At 34.4% G+C, this 17,279-nt stretch overlaps 1 protein-coding gene across 5 annotated transcripts in view; it reads right to left on the bottom strand.

Annotated features, from left to right (window-relative positions):
• Positions 1 to 17,279, bottom strand: part of TXNDC16 (thioredoxin domain containing 16) — a 126,112-nt gene that overhangs the window by 40,982 nt on the left and 67,851 nt on the right. For all 5 annotated transcript variants that reach the window (XM_032871094.1, XM_032871097.1, XM_032871095.1 and 2 more), the window contains 7 exons: positions 15,421 to 15,587; positions 14,974 to 15,034; positions 10,239 to 10,362; positions 8,221 to 8,364; positions 7,685 to 7,744; positions 5,341 to 5,509; positions 4,877 to 5,013 (listed from right to left, as the gene is read on the bottom strand). In XM_032871094.1, coding sequence (XP_032726985.1) covers positions 4,877 to 5,013; positions 5,341 to 5,509; positions 7,685 to 7,744; positions 8,221 to 8,364; positions 10,239 to 10,362; positions 14,974 to 15,034; positions 15,421 to 15,587 — 862 coding nt within the window. The remainder of the gene's footprint in view (positions 1 to 4,876; positions 5,014 to 5,340; positions 5,510 to 7,684; positions 7,745 to 8,220; positions 8,365 to 10,238; positions 10,363 to 14,973; positions 15,035 to 15,420; positions 15,588 to 17,279) is intronic.

Below are 17,279 nucleotides of genomic sequence, written 5' to 3'. Positions count from 1 at the left end.
AACCAGAAAAGACCTTGAATAGCCAAAAGAATATTGAAAAAGAAAGCCAAAGTTGGTGGCATCACAATTCCGGACTTCAAGCTCTATTACAAAGCTGTCATCATCAAGACAGCATGGTACTGGCACAAAAACAGACACATAGATCAATGGAACAGAATAGAGAGCCCAGAAATAGACCCTCAACTCTATGGTCAACTAATCTTCGACAAAGCAGGAAAGAATGTCCAATGGAAAATTGACAGCCTCTTCAATAAATGGTGTTGGGAAAATTGGACAGCCACATGCAGAAAAATGAAATTGGATCATTTCCTTACACCACACACGAAAATAGACTCAAAATGGATGAAGGACCTCAATGTGAGAAAGGAATTCATCAAAACCCTTGAGGAGAACACAGGCAGCAACCTCTTCGACCTCAGCCACAGCAACATCTTCCTAGAAACATCACCAAAGGCAAGGGAAGCAAGGGCAAAAATGAACTATTGGGATTTTATCAAGATCAAAAGCTTTTGCACAGCAAAGGAAACAGTTAACAAAACCAAAAGACAACTGACAGAATGGGGAAGATATTTGCAAATGACATATCAGATAAAGGGCTAGTGTCCAAAATCTATAAAGAACTTAGCAAACTCAACACCCAAAGAACAAATAATCCAATCAAGAAATGGGCAGAGGACATGAACAGACATTTCCGCAAAGAAGACATCAAGATGGCCAACAGACACATGAAAAAGTGCTCCGCATCACTCGGCATCAGGGAAATACAAATCAAAACCACAATGAGATATCACCTCACACCAGTCAGAATGGCTAAAATTAACAAGTCAGGAAATGACAGATGCTGGCGAGGATGCGGAGAAAGGGGAACCCTCCTACACTGTTAGTGGGAATGCAAGCTGGTGCAACCACTCTGGAAAACAGCATGGAGGTTCCTCAAAATGTTGAAAATGGAACTATCGTATGACCCAGCAATTGCACTACTGGGTATTTACCCTAAAGATACAAATGTAGTGATCCAAAGGGGCATGTGCACCCGAATGTTTATAGCAGCAATGTCTACAATAGCCAAACTATGGAAAGAACCTAGATGTCCATCAACAGACGAATGGATAAAGAAGATGTGGTATATATACACAATAGAATACTATGCAGCCATCAAAAGAAATGAAATCTTGCCATTTGCAACGACGTGGATGGAACTAGAGGGTATCATGCTTAGTGAAATAAGTCCATCGGAGAAAGACAACTATCATATGATCTCCCTGATATGAAGAAGTGGAGATGCAACATGGGGGGTTAAGGGGGTAGGAGAAGAGTAAATGAAACAAGATGGGATTGAGAGGGAGACAAACCATAAGTGACTCTCAATCGCACAAAACAAACTGAGGGTTGATGGGAGGAGGGGGGTTGGGGGGGTGGGGTTATGGACATTGGGGAGGGTATGTGCTATGGTGAGTGCTGTGAAGTATGTAAACCTGGCGATTCACAGACCTGTACCCCTGGGGATAAAAATATATGTTTATAAAAAATAAAATTGAAAAAAGTAAAAAAAAAAATGACATAAGAAATTAAAAGCATCTTCATCTTCCATAGAAGCAGTCAAAAATCCTTAAAATGGTCTTTAATTTTATATATTCTAATATTTTTGTTTGTTTTTTTTAAAGAATATCTTCTCTATGGGGTGCCTGGCTGGTTTAGTTGTTAAACACCTGCCTTCAGCTCAGGTCATGATCCCAGGATCCCAGAATTGAGCCCCACATCGGGCTCCCTGCCTGGCAAGAAGCCTGCTTCTCCCTCTCCCACTCCCCCTACTGTGTTCCCTCTCTCCATGTGTGTGTCTCTGTCAAATAATAAATAAAATCTTTAAAAAAAAAAAAAAAAGGAACATCTTCTCTGGCTCTGGGGAAAATAAAACCAAAAGAAGCATTCTCCATGTAGACTAAACTAAGTAAAGAAAGCATAAAACAAGCAACAGAAACACAAAGAAGTTTAGACAATATATATAAATGATTAAAGTTCACCTGGAAGAGCCAACAGGCAAAAAAAAGTAAGAAAATGTATAAAAGACAAACAAAAGAGTTGACCCAATTATATATTTCAACATGTATTATAAGACTAATAGATTAGAGGGGTGTGCCTGGGTGGCTCAGTCAGTTAAGTGTCCAACTCTTGATTTCAGCTCAGGTCATGATCTCTGGGTCCTGGGATAGAGCCCCATGTTGGGCTGTGTGCTCAGGACCTAGCCGCCTTGTCTCTCTCTCCTTCTGCTCCTCGCCTTGCTTTCTCTATCTCCCAAATAAATAAATAAATCTTTTTAAAAAAAAAATGAATAGATTAGGTATTGACAGGGAAATAAAAGTGAATAAAATAGAAAATATTTAAACAGATACACAGAGACACACACAAATACAGACATGGATTTAATATGGTGATGGTGGAATCAAAAAAAAAAAAAAGAAAAAAGGACAACTGTTAACTATTCAGACAAAATAAAGTTGGCCCCTAACCTCATACCATGCATAAAAATATCCAAATAGTTAAAGACTTAAAAAAGAAAAAAAAATCAAAGAACACAATCAACAGAGTAGAAAGGCATGCTATGGAACAGAAAATATATGCAATTCATATATATTATAAGGGGTTGATTTCCAGAATAAATAAAGAATTCCTGCAACTCAACAACAACAGCCTCCTTAAAAAACGAGCATGGGACTTGAATAGACACTTCTCCAAAGAAGAGATACAAATGTCCAACAAGCACATTAAAAGATGCTCAGTATCACTATTTATCAGGAAAGTAAAAATCAAAACCACAATCAAATCAAAACCTCACACCCATGAGCATGGCTAGTATCAAAAAACCAGAAAATAACAATGTTGGTGAGGATGTGGAGAAGTCAGAACACTTGTATACTAGTGGTGGGAATATAAAATCGTACAGCCACTAAGGAAAACAGTATGTTCACCCATGTTCACAGAAGCATTATGCACAATAGCCAAGAGGTGAAAACAACCCAAATGTTAGTCAACAGATGAATGGATAAATAAAATGTTTTACATACATACAATGTAATTTTACTCAGCCCTTAAAAAGAAGGAAATTCCTTTTTTTAAAGATTTATTTATTTTAAAGAGAGAGAGAAGAGAGAGCAAGAAAGAGAGAGAGAGAGTAGGGAGGGGCAGAGGGAAAAAGAGAAACTCTAGCAGATGCCTCTCTAAACTCAGAGCCTTATCTCACGACCCCAAATCAAGATTTAAGCCCAAATCGAGACTCAGATGCTTAACCAACAGTGCCACCCATAGGCCCCTAAAGGGAAGGAAATTCTGACACATGATACAACAAGGCTCAATCTTAAAGACATCCTGCTAAGTGTAGCAAGCCAGCCAATAAGAGACAACAAGTCAGACTCACTGAGATATAAAGTAGAATTGAGGCTTTCAGGGGCTAGGGAAATAGGGAAACAGAGAGCTGCTGAACAGGGACAGGGTTTTGGTTTTGCAAAATGAAAAAAATTCTGGAGATTAGCTGTACAACAATGTAAATATATTTGACACTAGTGAACTATATGCTGAATCAGTTAAGGTGGTAAATTTTGTTACATGTATTTTATCACAATTTAAAAAAAATATTCAAAGCAAGAAGATAATATAAATTAGTATAAAAAATATAAATTAAAGCAAGAAGAAAATATAGGTGACTATTAACTGATAAGGATGATAGAGATTTTCTATAACTGAAATCAGTGGATAAATCTCAAAATCAATAAATTTGAAAACAAACTTTAAACTGCTAAATACAAAATTATTAAAGCTAACAACCAAACTGGGGGAAAATAACTGAAACAAAATAACAAGAATCTAATATCCTTAATACATAAAAATCTCATAGTAATTCCTTAGACAAGCACTAAAACCCCATTTTTAAAAAATGAGTAACACATATAACACACAGCTTATAGAAAACATAAAGTTATCCTCCTACTGGGAATCTATACCCATTAAATAGTCTAAATTCCACAGATAGATGCATAAATTAAAAAATTCTTTATAACAAAAAGAAAAAAGTGAAACAACAGATCTTATTTGTTGGTAAACAGTTAAATAAATTATGGTATATGCATCCAAATACATAGCCATGATGATTTTAAAGAATATTAATCATAGGGAAAAAAAGCACCCATGTAATATTAAATTAAAACAGCAAGATACTAACCTAGATACACAGCACTAGCCCGATTACATTAAAATATATACAAATATACAATACATAGTTACACAGAGAAAAGAGGGAAAGAATTATATCAAAATTTAACAGCTAGAGCACCTGGGTGGCTCAGCTGGTTAAGCAACTGCCTCTGGCTCAGGTCATGATCCCCGAGTCCTAGGATCGAGTCCGGCATCGGGCTTCCTGCTCAGCAGGGAGACTGCTTCTCCCTCTGACCTTGCCCCTCATGTTCTCTCTCTCTCTCTCTCTCTCTAATAAATAAATAAATTAAATCTTTAAATAAATAAATAAATTTGGGCGCGCCTGAGTGGCTCAGTGGGTTAAGCCTCTGCCTTCGGGCTTGGGTCATGATCCCAGGGTCCCGGGACTGAGCCCCACATTGGGCTCTCTGCTCCACGGGGAGACTGCTTCCACCTCTCTCTCTCTCTGCCTGCCTCTCTGCCTACTTGTGACCTCTGTCTGTCAAATAAATAAATAAAATCTTTTTTAAAAAAATAAATAAATAAATTTAACAACTAAATAATCTTGGATTTTTTCCTTCAAGTTTAATTTCAAAATTCTGTAATTTGAGTTCTCGATCATTGAAAAAGATATTAATTCATTTTTTTAAAAACTAGCAATCAAGTTTTTAACTATTACCTAACTCCTTACCTGTTGTCATGTTTGGGCTAAACAGTCCCAGCACCGACACACTAGAGTAGGAGATCAGGTCTTTATGTAATTCCCCACTTAAATATTCTTCTGCTTCTTGGGCCGATGTTATGTTCACTGGGCATGAAATCCTGTTGCTGAATGAATAGATAGCTATATTCAAAATTAATTTTTAAGGATACTTTTCAGGTTGCAAAAACAATAAAACATACTGACACTGGTGAACACTATATTTCACAGGGTAAATATCTGACAAAATAAAGACAAATACTAATTAAAAAAAAAAAAACCCTCATTAAACACAACCTCGACCTCCCCCAAAGTGAAGGAATAAGCTCTCTTCACCTTCTCCTGTGATCTCATTTCCTTACTCCTTAACCTATTCAAGGTGTGTCTACAAAGTATGGGAATTAAGTTTATAGATCTCAAAATTTAAAAGTCTTAGTGAGAAGCTGAATACTCACAGCTGGATAAATTTTAGGAGATCTTCAGTTCCTAACATTCCAGTGTAAGACACCGGGGTCTCACCTTCCTTATACATCTTCACAACAGGAAATTCAGTAACATTTTGCTTAGTACATAAATCAGACCAATCTGCACAGTTCACTCTAGCAAGCAGCATAGTGGATGTGCCTAAACAACAGGAAATGCACATTTTATAAATATTAATGTAGAAAACTCAGTTGTGTAGACTTAACAATATTTTTAGCCCATTCTTTTTTAACCTCTCATCAGCATGAATGGCTTCTACTGGACACTCTCTTCCCTTGATTTTTGCAACCCCTTCCCCAACTGGCTTATTTTCCCACCTCCTTTGCTGCTCTATTTTTGGGTCCCTTTTCCATGTTCATCTGCCAGTAGAGTCTAAGATGTCTGCAGTATTACATCCCTGATACCTGATCAATGCATGAATTTCCAAAGGTGTTCCTAATTTAAAGATTTAAAACAAAAAAACCCAGATTCTCTTAGCTACAGCTACTAGGTACGGATAGGTATAAAAATTTGATATTTGCTGCCACCTTGTGACTGAGTATAAAATATTCTTCATCGTCTTAGATAAGAAGTGGCTTTTCCCCACGAAGTCAACATGAAAAGTTATAGGACCCAATGCCCAAAGTATTACAATAGTCTTCCAATTTGGCATAGTACGTATGGGGTAGTAGAGCGTACCCATACTATGTGTTTCTACATTAAGCCCCCTGAACTTCTAAAACAGTCCCTTTATCTGATTATCTAATTACTAAAAGGATTGTTACTCATATAGAACGTCCTAAATGAAAAAGGAAATCAAGTCTTGGGTTGGTTATCTGCTTTTTCATTCTACAAACAAATACAACTCAGAGTCCTTGCACTGAGGGGCCTGGGAGTCTCTTTATTTGTTCATTAATAGAGAAGAATGTAAAGGAATCTGTTTCCATTTCATTTGGTATTGACAAATGGGCTGGGTTGGGGGATAATTCTATTATTCAGGGACATTATCCAATTATTTCTTCATTATGGCTTATATTTTTCCTCCCTTCCTTTTTCCTTCTCCTAATTTTTTGCCAATGAGGCTGGAGAATCTAAAAAAATAAATTTAAATCTTTCCATAGATTGCAACTAGGAAGGAGAATCTGAAAGAGTAACAGGATTTTTAAAAAATATATTAGGAATTACATTATCTGAGACTTAATCGCCTCTTCACTTGGGTAATGAAGAAATCAGAAGTTGGATCAAATGTGGTTGAGAAATGACCTGAGGAAAAATGGTTCAAAGTGATTTTTAAAATCTCTTATGTTTTTATTACCATAGAACATGTTATATTTAGGACTGACTTTCTGGAATTAATTTCTTCAGTTCAAAAAAGTCCCAAGTATATAAATAAGTTATATACTATTAGCTTATTCATTTATTCAACAATTATTAAACCCCAAATATTCTACAATGTAAGTCAATATGCCAAGTCCAGTGAACTAAGTACAAGATATGGTATCTACCCACAAAGAACTTACTAAAAATTGAAAGAACCTGTAAGCTAGTGCCCCAAAAAACTAAATGGTGGATAAATTCCTAAAGTAGCTAAAATAATAAGCCTAATTAATTAGAATAGCTAAGAAAAACAGTAGGAAAAGGCGTATTACAGATATGAAGCATGATGCATTCTTATTCAAATGATTATAAAACATTATCCTAATCCATCATTACCTCTCTCTTATTAACATGCCTCCCTACCTCTCCTTATGTCTTTGCTAGAACGATGGTATAGGTATTTTGAATTCAAGCCCATTTCTTGACTTTAAGTCTATTCCTTGAATTCTTATTTACCTACCCCTGGGATCAGGTTTTCATAGAACAGTTAAAAAACTTTGGCTATTAAGAAATATCCCAGTCCATAAGGAGCTAACTAAACAGCTTTAATAACACTGAGATCTTAGATGTTTGGTTAGACTGTGAGATTGGGTCTTATCTGTCACATTTTTGTTTAAGGGTATTTAGTATTCATTTAATATTTAATAGTAACTGGCTCAAGAGTAGGCACTCAATAAATGTTTGCTAAGTGAATTTAGCCAAAATGATTACTGGATTAACTGTGTGGCCACAAGTACTTAGTACATAGGCTCTCTACCTACTACTTAAGACAGTTCCATGAAAAGAACCAAGATGAATGCTTCTGAACATTTCTGAAACTTATGGTTCATTAATGTAATGTTGGAGACACAAATATAAAACGTGAAATTTTACGTGGTTTTCTTCAGCTTTAGCATGATGGTTTTGCAAATAGCTATAGCTTAAAATCAAGAAAATAAGCATGCATACCATATTACATACCTTTTAATTTAATTGCCAAATCGATATAGGACTGCAGAAATGCCATGGATACAGCTTGCCCTACATTAAAATAAAAAATTCAACAGATACTGCAACATGCGTATCTCCAAAGCATCCGCACCTATACATTTACAAACATACTAATTTATAGGGTTTCCCAAAACTGTTACTCCTTCATAAGAAATATTCTAGTATACGGTACCCAATAGTATGCAATCATTTAAGAGGATTCTAAATGCAACTAATTTTCTGCACTCATAGTGCAAGGAAAATAGTTGCAGGGCTTTTTCTTGAAGTTAAAAGGAGTATATGTCTTACAGATCCATAAGACTGTTCATATATTAAAAACATCAGCATGAATTGGTAATTTTTCTAAATTAGTAAATTAGTAAATCTTTCAATATGTGCAGTCTAGTTGGGACATATGAACACTATGTCATTCTACAACATGCAATATACAGAATGCAAAAATAAAATCCACCCACTTTGAATCCTCTAATACATAATACTCCCTGACTCTGAAGACTCATACTCACAACCAGCATAGAAAAGCACTATGCTATCAGAAGCCACTACTGTCGTGTTAAACGTCTCTTCTGTCAGTTCCACTGTGAGTTCCAAAGGCAACTGTCTCTTCCTATCTCTGTAAACAGTTTCTGCCACTTCATCATCTTGAATATCTAAAATGTTCAAAAATAAATTAATGTATATTTAAATGCATAACTTATATAAATACAAATTCTACTGTATGACAAGCACTGTGATGGACAGTAGGGAAAACAGTAAACAAAACAGACTTAGTCCCTGACCACGTGGAGCTCCTATTTACAGAAAAGTCAGACAATAAACTCATCACTGAATAAACACATAGTTATAAATTGTGTCAGTTTAAGGAAAGAAAATGGTACCTGAGACATTGTAATAAGGAGATTCAGATCTGGAGAGCCAAAGCCTTCCAGCTAGAGAATCCAAACTTTTTAGAAAAATGTCTTAGGCAAAAGGAAAAATATATATGAAGGCTCTAAGACATAAAAGAGCCCAACACAGGGCTTGATCTCATGACCCTGAGATCATGACCTGTGCCAAAATCAAGAATTGGACACTTGACGAACTAAGCCCCAATTATGCTCATTTTTTATTTTTATTTTTTCAATTTTTTATTTAATTTCCATTTAATTAACATATACTCTATTATTAGTTTCTGAAGTAGAATTCAGTGAGTCATCAGTTGCATACAACACCCAGTGCTCATTAAGTTCATTTTAAAAGGAGAATCCTTATATTTCTGAAATATACAGGGAAATCTTTGTGGATGAAACTCTATATTTGGCATTCGCAACAAAATAATAAGGGGTGGGCAGTGACTGGAACAGGATAGCCATGCATTGATGGTGGTTGGGTGGGGCCAGGTAATGGATACAAGGAGATTTGTCCTATTATCCTGTCTACTTTATGCTAAGTTCATAATTCTTTATAATAACACATTACAAAGAAAGGAATAGAGGAAGACAATTTACAAATGAGAGTATTATTTTCAAATGATTTCTAATACTATAAAATAAAAATATTAGATATGAATTACAGTGCATCTCCGCAGGTTTCAGCCATATGACTCTAGTCAGTCACATAACTCTCCCTTAGTGTTCAAATCTGAAACATAAGAGTTATACTCTACTAACTTAAAGGAACTTTAAAACACCACATTCCATGACACTAACAAGTTACAACTTCAATACCAAAATTAATACAGGCCTATTTTCCTATTTACTATATTTTTTCCTTCTTATTCACATATTTTCATTTCCTTCCAGCTCAATCCCAGGACCCTGAGATCATGACCTGAGCCAAAAGCAGAGGCTTTAACCCACTGAGCCACCCAGGTGCCCCCCTTTCTTATTTTCTAATCCATTCTTGTCCTCTTCTTCCAACATTTCCCTGCTAAACCACAGATTCTTCATCTACAAAATGAAGGGGACATCAACCAACTCAATCAAAGTAAATAACGTGTAGGAGAATAGCCTTGAAACTACAGAATACTTCAAAAACATAAGCACTAAGTACAATAAAAAGGAATGAAGTGGGTTTAAAAAGAAGTTTTAAATGTTACTGAAATTTACTCCCAAATTGTTAATAATCAGATTTATTTACAATTACAAATCCAACAATATTTACTAGAATTTCATATCCTAATAGGAAAAAGAAAAGTAAAATACCAAGTTGTGGCTCCTAGGTCATTTTTTCTAAACATGGAAGAGACCAGGAGGGCTGAAAGAACCGATTTAGAAGATAAAGGCACAGATGTGGAAAGCTAGAAGCCTGGCATGTAACAATGAAATGTATTACACTCAACAAAATATAGCATCCTTACCTTTTCTACCAAATTAACTTGGTAAGATATTATTCAAAATAGGTTTCTCCAGGTATTTTCATATTTCATAGTCTTGACTGTCAAAACATTCTATGAGAAAGTTAATTCACTGAAATTTCACTGATCTTATGGGTGCCAAGCACAAATAGGGGGTGGAGGGGGAAGGAGCATCACAAAACTTATTACCCATATCTGGACTTGTCATGTCCTCATCTTCATCTTCTTGTATTTCTTCAATGTGCATATTACTTTCCACACGGGATATTATTAAATCAACATCATGTAAGACCAAAAATTCCACTGGCACTCCCTAGAAATACATTCATTTTTAAAATCATGACTAAAAATATACCAAAGCATTTTAATAAAAATGTTTTACTTGTTTGATATTAAAATGAAACTAAATCTTTAGAACTTCAGTTTTAAAATTAAATAAAACAAAAAAGGGAATTCCATAATCATTATGAAAAGTATCCAAAGCATATTTTATCTAAAGATAGTGTATACTAATGAAAAAAAAAAGGCAAAAAACAACTAGAAGTCTCACTTGCCTGTCACAATTATATTATACTGAAGTCTGCAACATTTCACACATAACAGCATGTCCCAACTCAATATAAAAGGAATACACACACACACACAACTTAATCATAAACAGAACCAATCAAAATTATTTAGATATTCCACAGATATATTCAAAATAGTATCTCATCCTATAATAATTCTGCTAAAATTTAGCTAAAAACATTTAAAACTACAATTTGCCCCAGGTATTTTAAGAATACCAAATCTAACCCACTGAGATTATTCCATTGTAATCTCTTTCCACTAATACCCAACTACCACATCTTAAAAACATGAAATTTTAGGCCACTAGATTATTTTAATAAATCATTCTTGACTGTAACTGTGCATGAGAATAAAGCTATACAATAACTCTAAAGTGTGTGTGTTCTTTGATATCACATATTCATCTTTTTAATATTACAAAGTGAGCAACTTATTACTTCTGTGGAAATAATAATGGGGTTAAAATGTATAATGATTAAAGTCAAACCAAATTTGTTTGGAGTATACATAGATATTGTGGTAATAAACATTTTTATTCAAATACAATATCCACAAAGGAAGAACACAAATTGTAAGTGTATAGTTTGATGAATTTTTACAGAGCTGAAACACTTATATAATCACCACACAGGTTAAGATACAGAACATTACCAGGACACCCAGAGGCCATCTCCTTGCCTCTCCCTGTCATCACCATCCCCCAAAGGTAATCACTATTCTGACTTTCATCACCATCTATAAATTTTGCCAGTTTGAAATTTATATAATAGAATTATATACAGCTTATAATCTTTCTGTGACCACTTCTTTTGCTCAACACTATTTGTGAGGTATATTCATGTTACATTCAAAAGCAGTTTATTCTTTTCCAATGATGAACTCATTATATGAATATACTAGTATGTACCATATGCATGTATGTGTTTATCCACTCTATTGCTTAAGGACATGTGTTATTTCCAGCTTTGGACCATTATAAATACTAACTGCTAGGAACATTACTATAGCTGTCTTTTGGTGCACGTGTATACACATTTCTGCGTAGGAATGAAACAGCTGGTTCACATGATATATACGTAGCCTCACCTTTAGGAAGCACTGCCAGATATTTTTCCAATTTTCATTGTACTAATTTTTACTCCTACCAAAAGTTCTTGTAACTCTACCTTCTTACAAACACTTGCTATTGTTACTTCTTAAATTTTTAGCCACTCTGGGGGGTAAGTACTGGTATCTCTAGTGGTTTTGTTTGCATTTCTACCTACAGTTTATCTGCTAAGTGGATAAGGGAAATGCATCTCATGATGGAGAGAATTAACTGTCTTTACCTTAATTCAGTAATCAAAGGTGGCATCATTATGTGAGAAAACCAGACATCCTCCACGTTAGGATAAGATAAAATACAAATGAACCAGAAGTGTGAAGTATTCTTACCCAGAATGTTTAATAGAGCTAGGCAATCTGACTCCCAGTTTTTAGGAAACATAAGGGAACAAAGGAGCAAGGCAGACAAAAGCAAAAGGAAACAGACAAATCCAGAATATGGAAACCCTGGCCCATTTATCTAAAAGGCACTATCATGAGGGAAAAGAAGACATTATGACATTTAAGAAACACACCAAATGAAATTCATAATCCTTAACTAAATTTTGGTTCACAAAAAACATCTATAGAAAATAATTTTAAGATGAGAAAATTGGAGTAGGAACTGGCTATGAGATTACGCTATGATATAACAAGTTACTGTTAATTTTGTTAAGTGTGATAATAAGATTGTGGTTATACATAGAAGAACAACAATAATTTTTAGAGTTTCATGCTAGATATTTATGGGTAAATGCCATTATATCAAGTATTCTTTGGAATGTTTCAGAAAAAAGTGACAGGTGAAGCAAATAGGATAAAATATTAATTGCTGAATCTAGGTAGTAAGTATATGGTTGTTCACTTTTTTTCTTCTTTTCAGTTTGTTTGATTTTATAAAAAAAAAAATCTCTGAAGAAAGGAATTAAAAAAGGGCTTTTAAAAACTCAGGTACTAAGAAATATCCTAGGCATTAACACTATTCCTCATAATACTATGCTGAAACACAAACAACTCTTCTCCTCAGGACTTCTGCACGTGTGTCCTCTCGGTCTAGAAGACTCTTTCCCCACATATCCACAGGCATATTCCTTTGCTTTATTGTTACTAATCAATGAGGTCTTCCAAGACTACTCTCTCACCTTACCTTGATTTTTTTTTCCATTGTCTTTAACACCATCTGAAATTCTAGCTAAACTGGTTTTGTATTTGTCTCCTGCCACTAGAATATTAACTCCATGAGGGCAAAAACTTGCTTTTGTTCACTGCTATATCCTCAGCCTAGGACTGTGCCTGAAACAAAGCAGGTACACAATAAATACTTATGGAAAGGATAAATGGATGAGTATTAGTATTTATTGAGTAATTACAAATGTATTGGATCCTGTGCTAATTTAGCACTTTCCATTATTTCTTTTAATATACTGACCCAACAACTCATTAAAGTAGGTATTATTATTAACCCCCCTTTACAATGAAAAAAAGAGAGAGAGAGAGAGACACAGAGAGAGAGACATACAGAAGTCAAGTAATTGCCCAGAGTTACAAAGTGGGATTTGAACTAGGCAGTAAGATTCTATAGCATAAACTCTTAATACTATATTGCTAATTAGTGCCCTAGGAAAAAAATTCTGAAGAACTAACCCAATACTAAAAGATATGTTTTAAACTCACTATACAAGGCTTATAATACAGTAATATAAGCATACAATACTATTTATGCAACCAGTTCTATACTTTAAGGACCCTCAAACACTTTGCCTGGAAAGGAGAGAGAAAGAATGATTATACAAACCCAGAATGAACATCATTGCCCTGATGAAAAGGTTAAAAAAAAAAATTACACTGACTTTAATAAAGAGATTCATAGAAAAGACTCGTCTATCCTTTACAGAAAATATCTTCACGGAGATAGCTATCTTATTACCTATCTTACCGCATGTTATACATTACTATATTACTATATTTTAGCAATTACTATATTTTACTGTATTTTAATAATTTAAGACATCAAACTCAGAAACCATCATGAATTTTAATTTTTTCAAAAAACCTATTTCCTAATAATAAATATTATAACTTCTTATTTAAGGATCTTGACCTATCAGCAAAAAAACAGCTTCAGAAATACTCTTTCCATGACCTAGCCAAAAAGCAGAGCATACTATCCCCATACTACATTTGAACAATACTACGGTTTTCAAAGTATTTTCCTATTTTGTCTTATAAATTTCTTTTAAGTTTTAAGGGAAAGTTTTGCGAATATTTCACAAATGAGAAAACTGAGCTTGGCAAAGTTAATTTATTAATCCAGTCCCAGAACCAAAAGAACAGAATCCAGTCTTCTAACCATTGACCTGGTATTCATGCCATAGCCCTAGGCAAGAGAATTTAACTCTAAATTATCAGGCAGTTCAGGGGCATCTGGCTGGCTGGCTCAGTCAGTAGAGCACCCAATTCTTGATATTGGGATCATTAGTTTGAGCCCCATGTTGGGTGTAGAGATCACTTAGGTCAATTTAAAAAAATTTTTTTTAAACTAGCAGTTCAAAAACACATCAATTATTTAGCATATTTATATAATATTTTGAAATGTGCAGAATTAAAGAGTTCTTAATAATTAAGAAAAATTTTAAGAAACATAAGAAAAAGGAACATTAACAGAAATTTACAAAGGCAAATAAATGGGAATAAACTTTTAAAAAATGTTCAACCTCACTAGTAATCAAAAATATGCAAATTAAAACAGGAACTTTGTGGATAGAGATTTTTTTTTTTAACATGATGATGCTCAGTAGTGGCAAGATGTATGAACAACAAGGAATTCCATATCTTGCTGGTTTCTCGAGGGCAATTTGATGATGTATTCTAACAGCCTTAAAAAATCCCATTTCCTTTGACAAACTTCACCTCCAGAAATTTAGCCAAAGGAAAGAACCAGTGATATTCAAAACAGTGTACAAAGGCAGGCATCATAGCACAATAGCAAGTAATTAGATATAATTTTATGTGACAAGTAGGATCTATAGCATGATCCTAATTTTCTTTAAAAAAAATATATATATATATATATTTATGAACATGAGAAAAGAGACTAACAAATGGAAAAAAAAAAAAAAAGAACACCAAAATGTTAACAGCAATAATCTTTGAATAGTGGCAATTTATAGAATTTATTTTCTATAATAAGCTTATATTATTTTATGACCACATTATGAACTTTCTTTAAATAAGTAGACATTGTAGAGCAATACATAAAATAACTAACCTCTTCTGCTCTTCTGAAGACCACGTTAGCATGCTGAGGAATGTCCACTTCTGAAGAGTCCCTTTTTCAAAATGGAAATAAATGTTTTATATGGCTGATCTGAAGAACAGTCATCCAGGATGTCAACATAAAAGAGAACTATAAGTTCTTACACTAAAAACAATTTATGAAAAAAGATTATAATTTACTGAGTCTGAGATATTTTAGATATAAATAGAGACTAGATGTTCCAGTCTCCATCTTCATCTTCATTTAGCGAAGTTTAAAGGTCTAAATTTTAACAAGCTAATAATTAATGTACAGACTTTAGCTCAGCAACTGGTTCTAACTATATTAAAATTTACTAGAGATCTAAGTTTATTTACAAGTGATTATATTACCATATTTTAAAAAGAGAAAAATTCTAGTGCTTTGCTAAATACAGTGAATATTTAATGTTTAAGATACCTTAACAAGAGTAGAACTCCTGCTTTCCCCAGAAGGCGCCAAGCAACCCATTCTGCAGTCCTTCTATCAGCTTCATATGTCGCTTGCTGACTAACAATAAAAACCAGTGGTAATCCTAGTTGGAGATGAACAGTTGAAACCTGTTGAGGGTCTTCAGCAACTTCGGTCTTCATTTTAAAAAAAAGAACAAAATGTCTTCACTGTGTGAAAACAGGGTTCCAACATTTGGATTTAAATTCTAATTCTTATTAATAAAGTCATGCATTAAAAAAAACAAACAAACACAAGCCTCTGAAATAAATCTAATAGTGACAGAAATTACCTCATTTTTTCCTAAGGTTAATCCTCCCGATGTACCTATATACTTGAAGCATTATAAACCATATTTACAAGGAGTTAAACATGAAATCACAACCACAAGGAATAAGTGCATTATAAAGAAATTAAAAATAAATAAATAAATAAAATAGTGTAGTATTGATAAAGAGATATTTCAAGGGAAATAGAATGAGGAAAAAATTCTTTCATATAAAATTTAACATGTAATGACGCATTACAAAACAAGAGGAACATCTGAGTTAGGACAGCAGCTTGAATATATACATCTAATTTTACTCCCTCCAGTAATCCCAGGAAAAGTATAGCAGGAAGATCTTCTTTTAAAGGAGATAAACATACATATGTGAAGAAAGGAAAAGAGAAAAGGCAAACATTTTTTGGAAGCTGAAGAACAGAATAATAACTGACTTAGGAGAATCTTTCAAAGCAAAACAATAAGCCAGGAGAGAGAAAGCTAAGAAACAGTTCAATCAAGTACAGCATCCCTAAAATTGCTCAGGTTTGTCAGTGCCTGGTATCTCTGGAACTAGGAGAGAAATACTGGAGGGCAGTGGCAGGAAGGCTCTGAAATAAGAAGGAATACACGTAAAAGCTTTGGAGGAGTTAGATACTGAGATTCCCCTCCGATTCCATTGAGTTTAGGCAACTATTCCTCCCTCACACCAGAAGAAATCTGGGGGTGACTTCAGAAAATCTCAGAGTGTGAATGCCATGCCAAAAGTGGGGGGATTAAGTAACCAAATGCTAAGATGCCCCCAACTCCCTACCCACTCATTTCCCAGAATAAAAGCGGCCAGACTTCTGTCCTCTGGGCAGAAGATGGGAAGATCCTTTTCTGAGAATCATTAAGCCCAAGAAAAAGCCTGAGGATACTGACATTAGGGTTCTCCAAAAAGCAGCCCAGGTCCAATCGCCCTATAGAATTCAGAATTAACAAATCTCATGTACATTCCTAGAACTTCCAATCAGCTTTTAAGGTTCATCTTCTAAATCACAAACAGATATCCAAGGAGTAACATGCATCTGAGGGAAGCCTCTAACATAAAAGATAGAACCCAGAACAAAGAGAAAAACAGATAACATGGAGACAACACAGACTATTCAGGAAGCAGATTCAGAAAACCACCCCTGATAATCTCCAGGTGATGGGAAGATACTGCATCCATAAAGAAATAAAAATTAAAATTGAACAAATCTGCCAGAAAGTACATACAGCAAAAGATGGAAAATAGGAGAAAATGTAATAAAGGTGAAGACTGGTTCAAGAGGTCCAATGTCCAACTGGGAGTCCCAGAAAGAGAGAAGGGAGAAAAAAGAAGGGAAGAAATCATCACTGAAATAAACACAAAAGTTTCCCATGACTGAAGAAGGAACATGAATTGCCAGACTGAAAGAGCTTACTGAGTAACCAAATAGTGGATAAAAGTAGATACACAGGAAGATCCCTTCTTGCAAGCTTTGCAATTATTGAGGATTTTTTTTAATTCTAAAAGTTTCTAGAGAAAAATTGATATTTACCC

The sequence above is a fragment of the Lontra canadensis genome, unplaced genomic scaffold (assembly GCF_010015895.1).
Source record: "Lontra canadensis isolate GAN:19392208 unplaced genomic scaffold, GSC_riverotter_1.0 scaffold42, whole genome shotgun sequence".
Taxonomy (NCBI): domain Eukaryota; kingdom Metazoa; phylum Chordata; class Mammalia; order Carnivora; family Mustelidae; genus Lontra; species Lontra canadensis.
The sequence above is the reverse complement of the archived record's forward strand: the minus strand, read 5'-3'. Positions and strand labels throughout refer to the sequence as shown.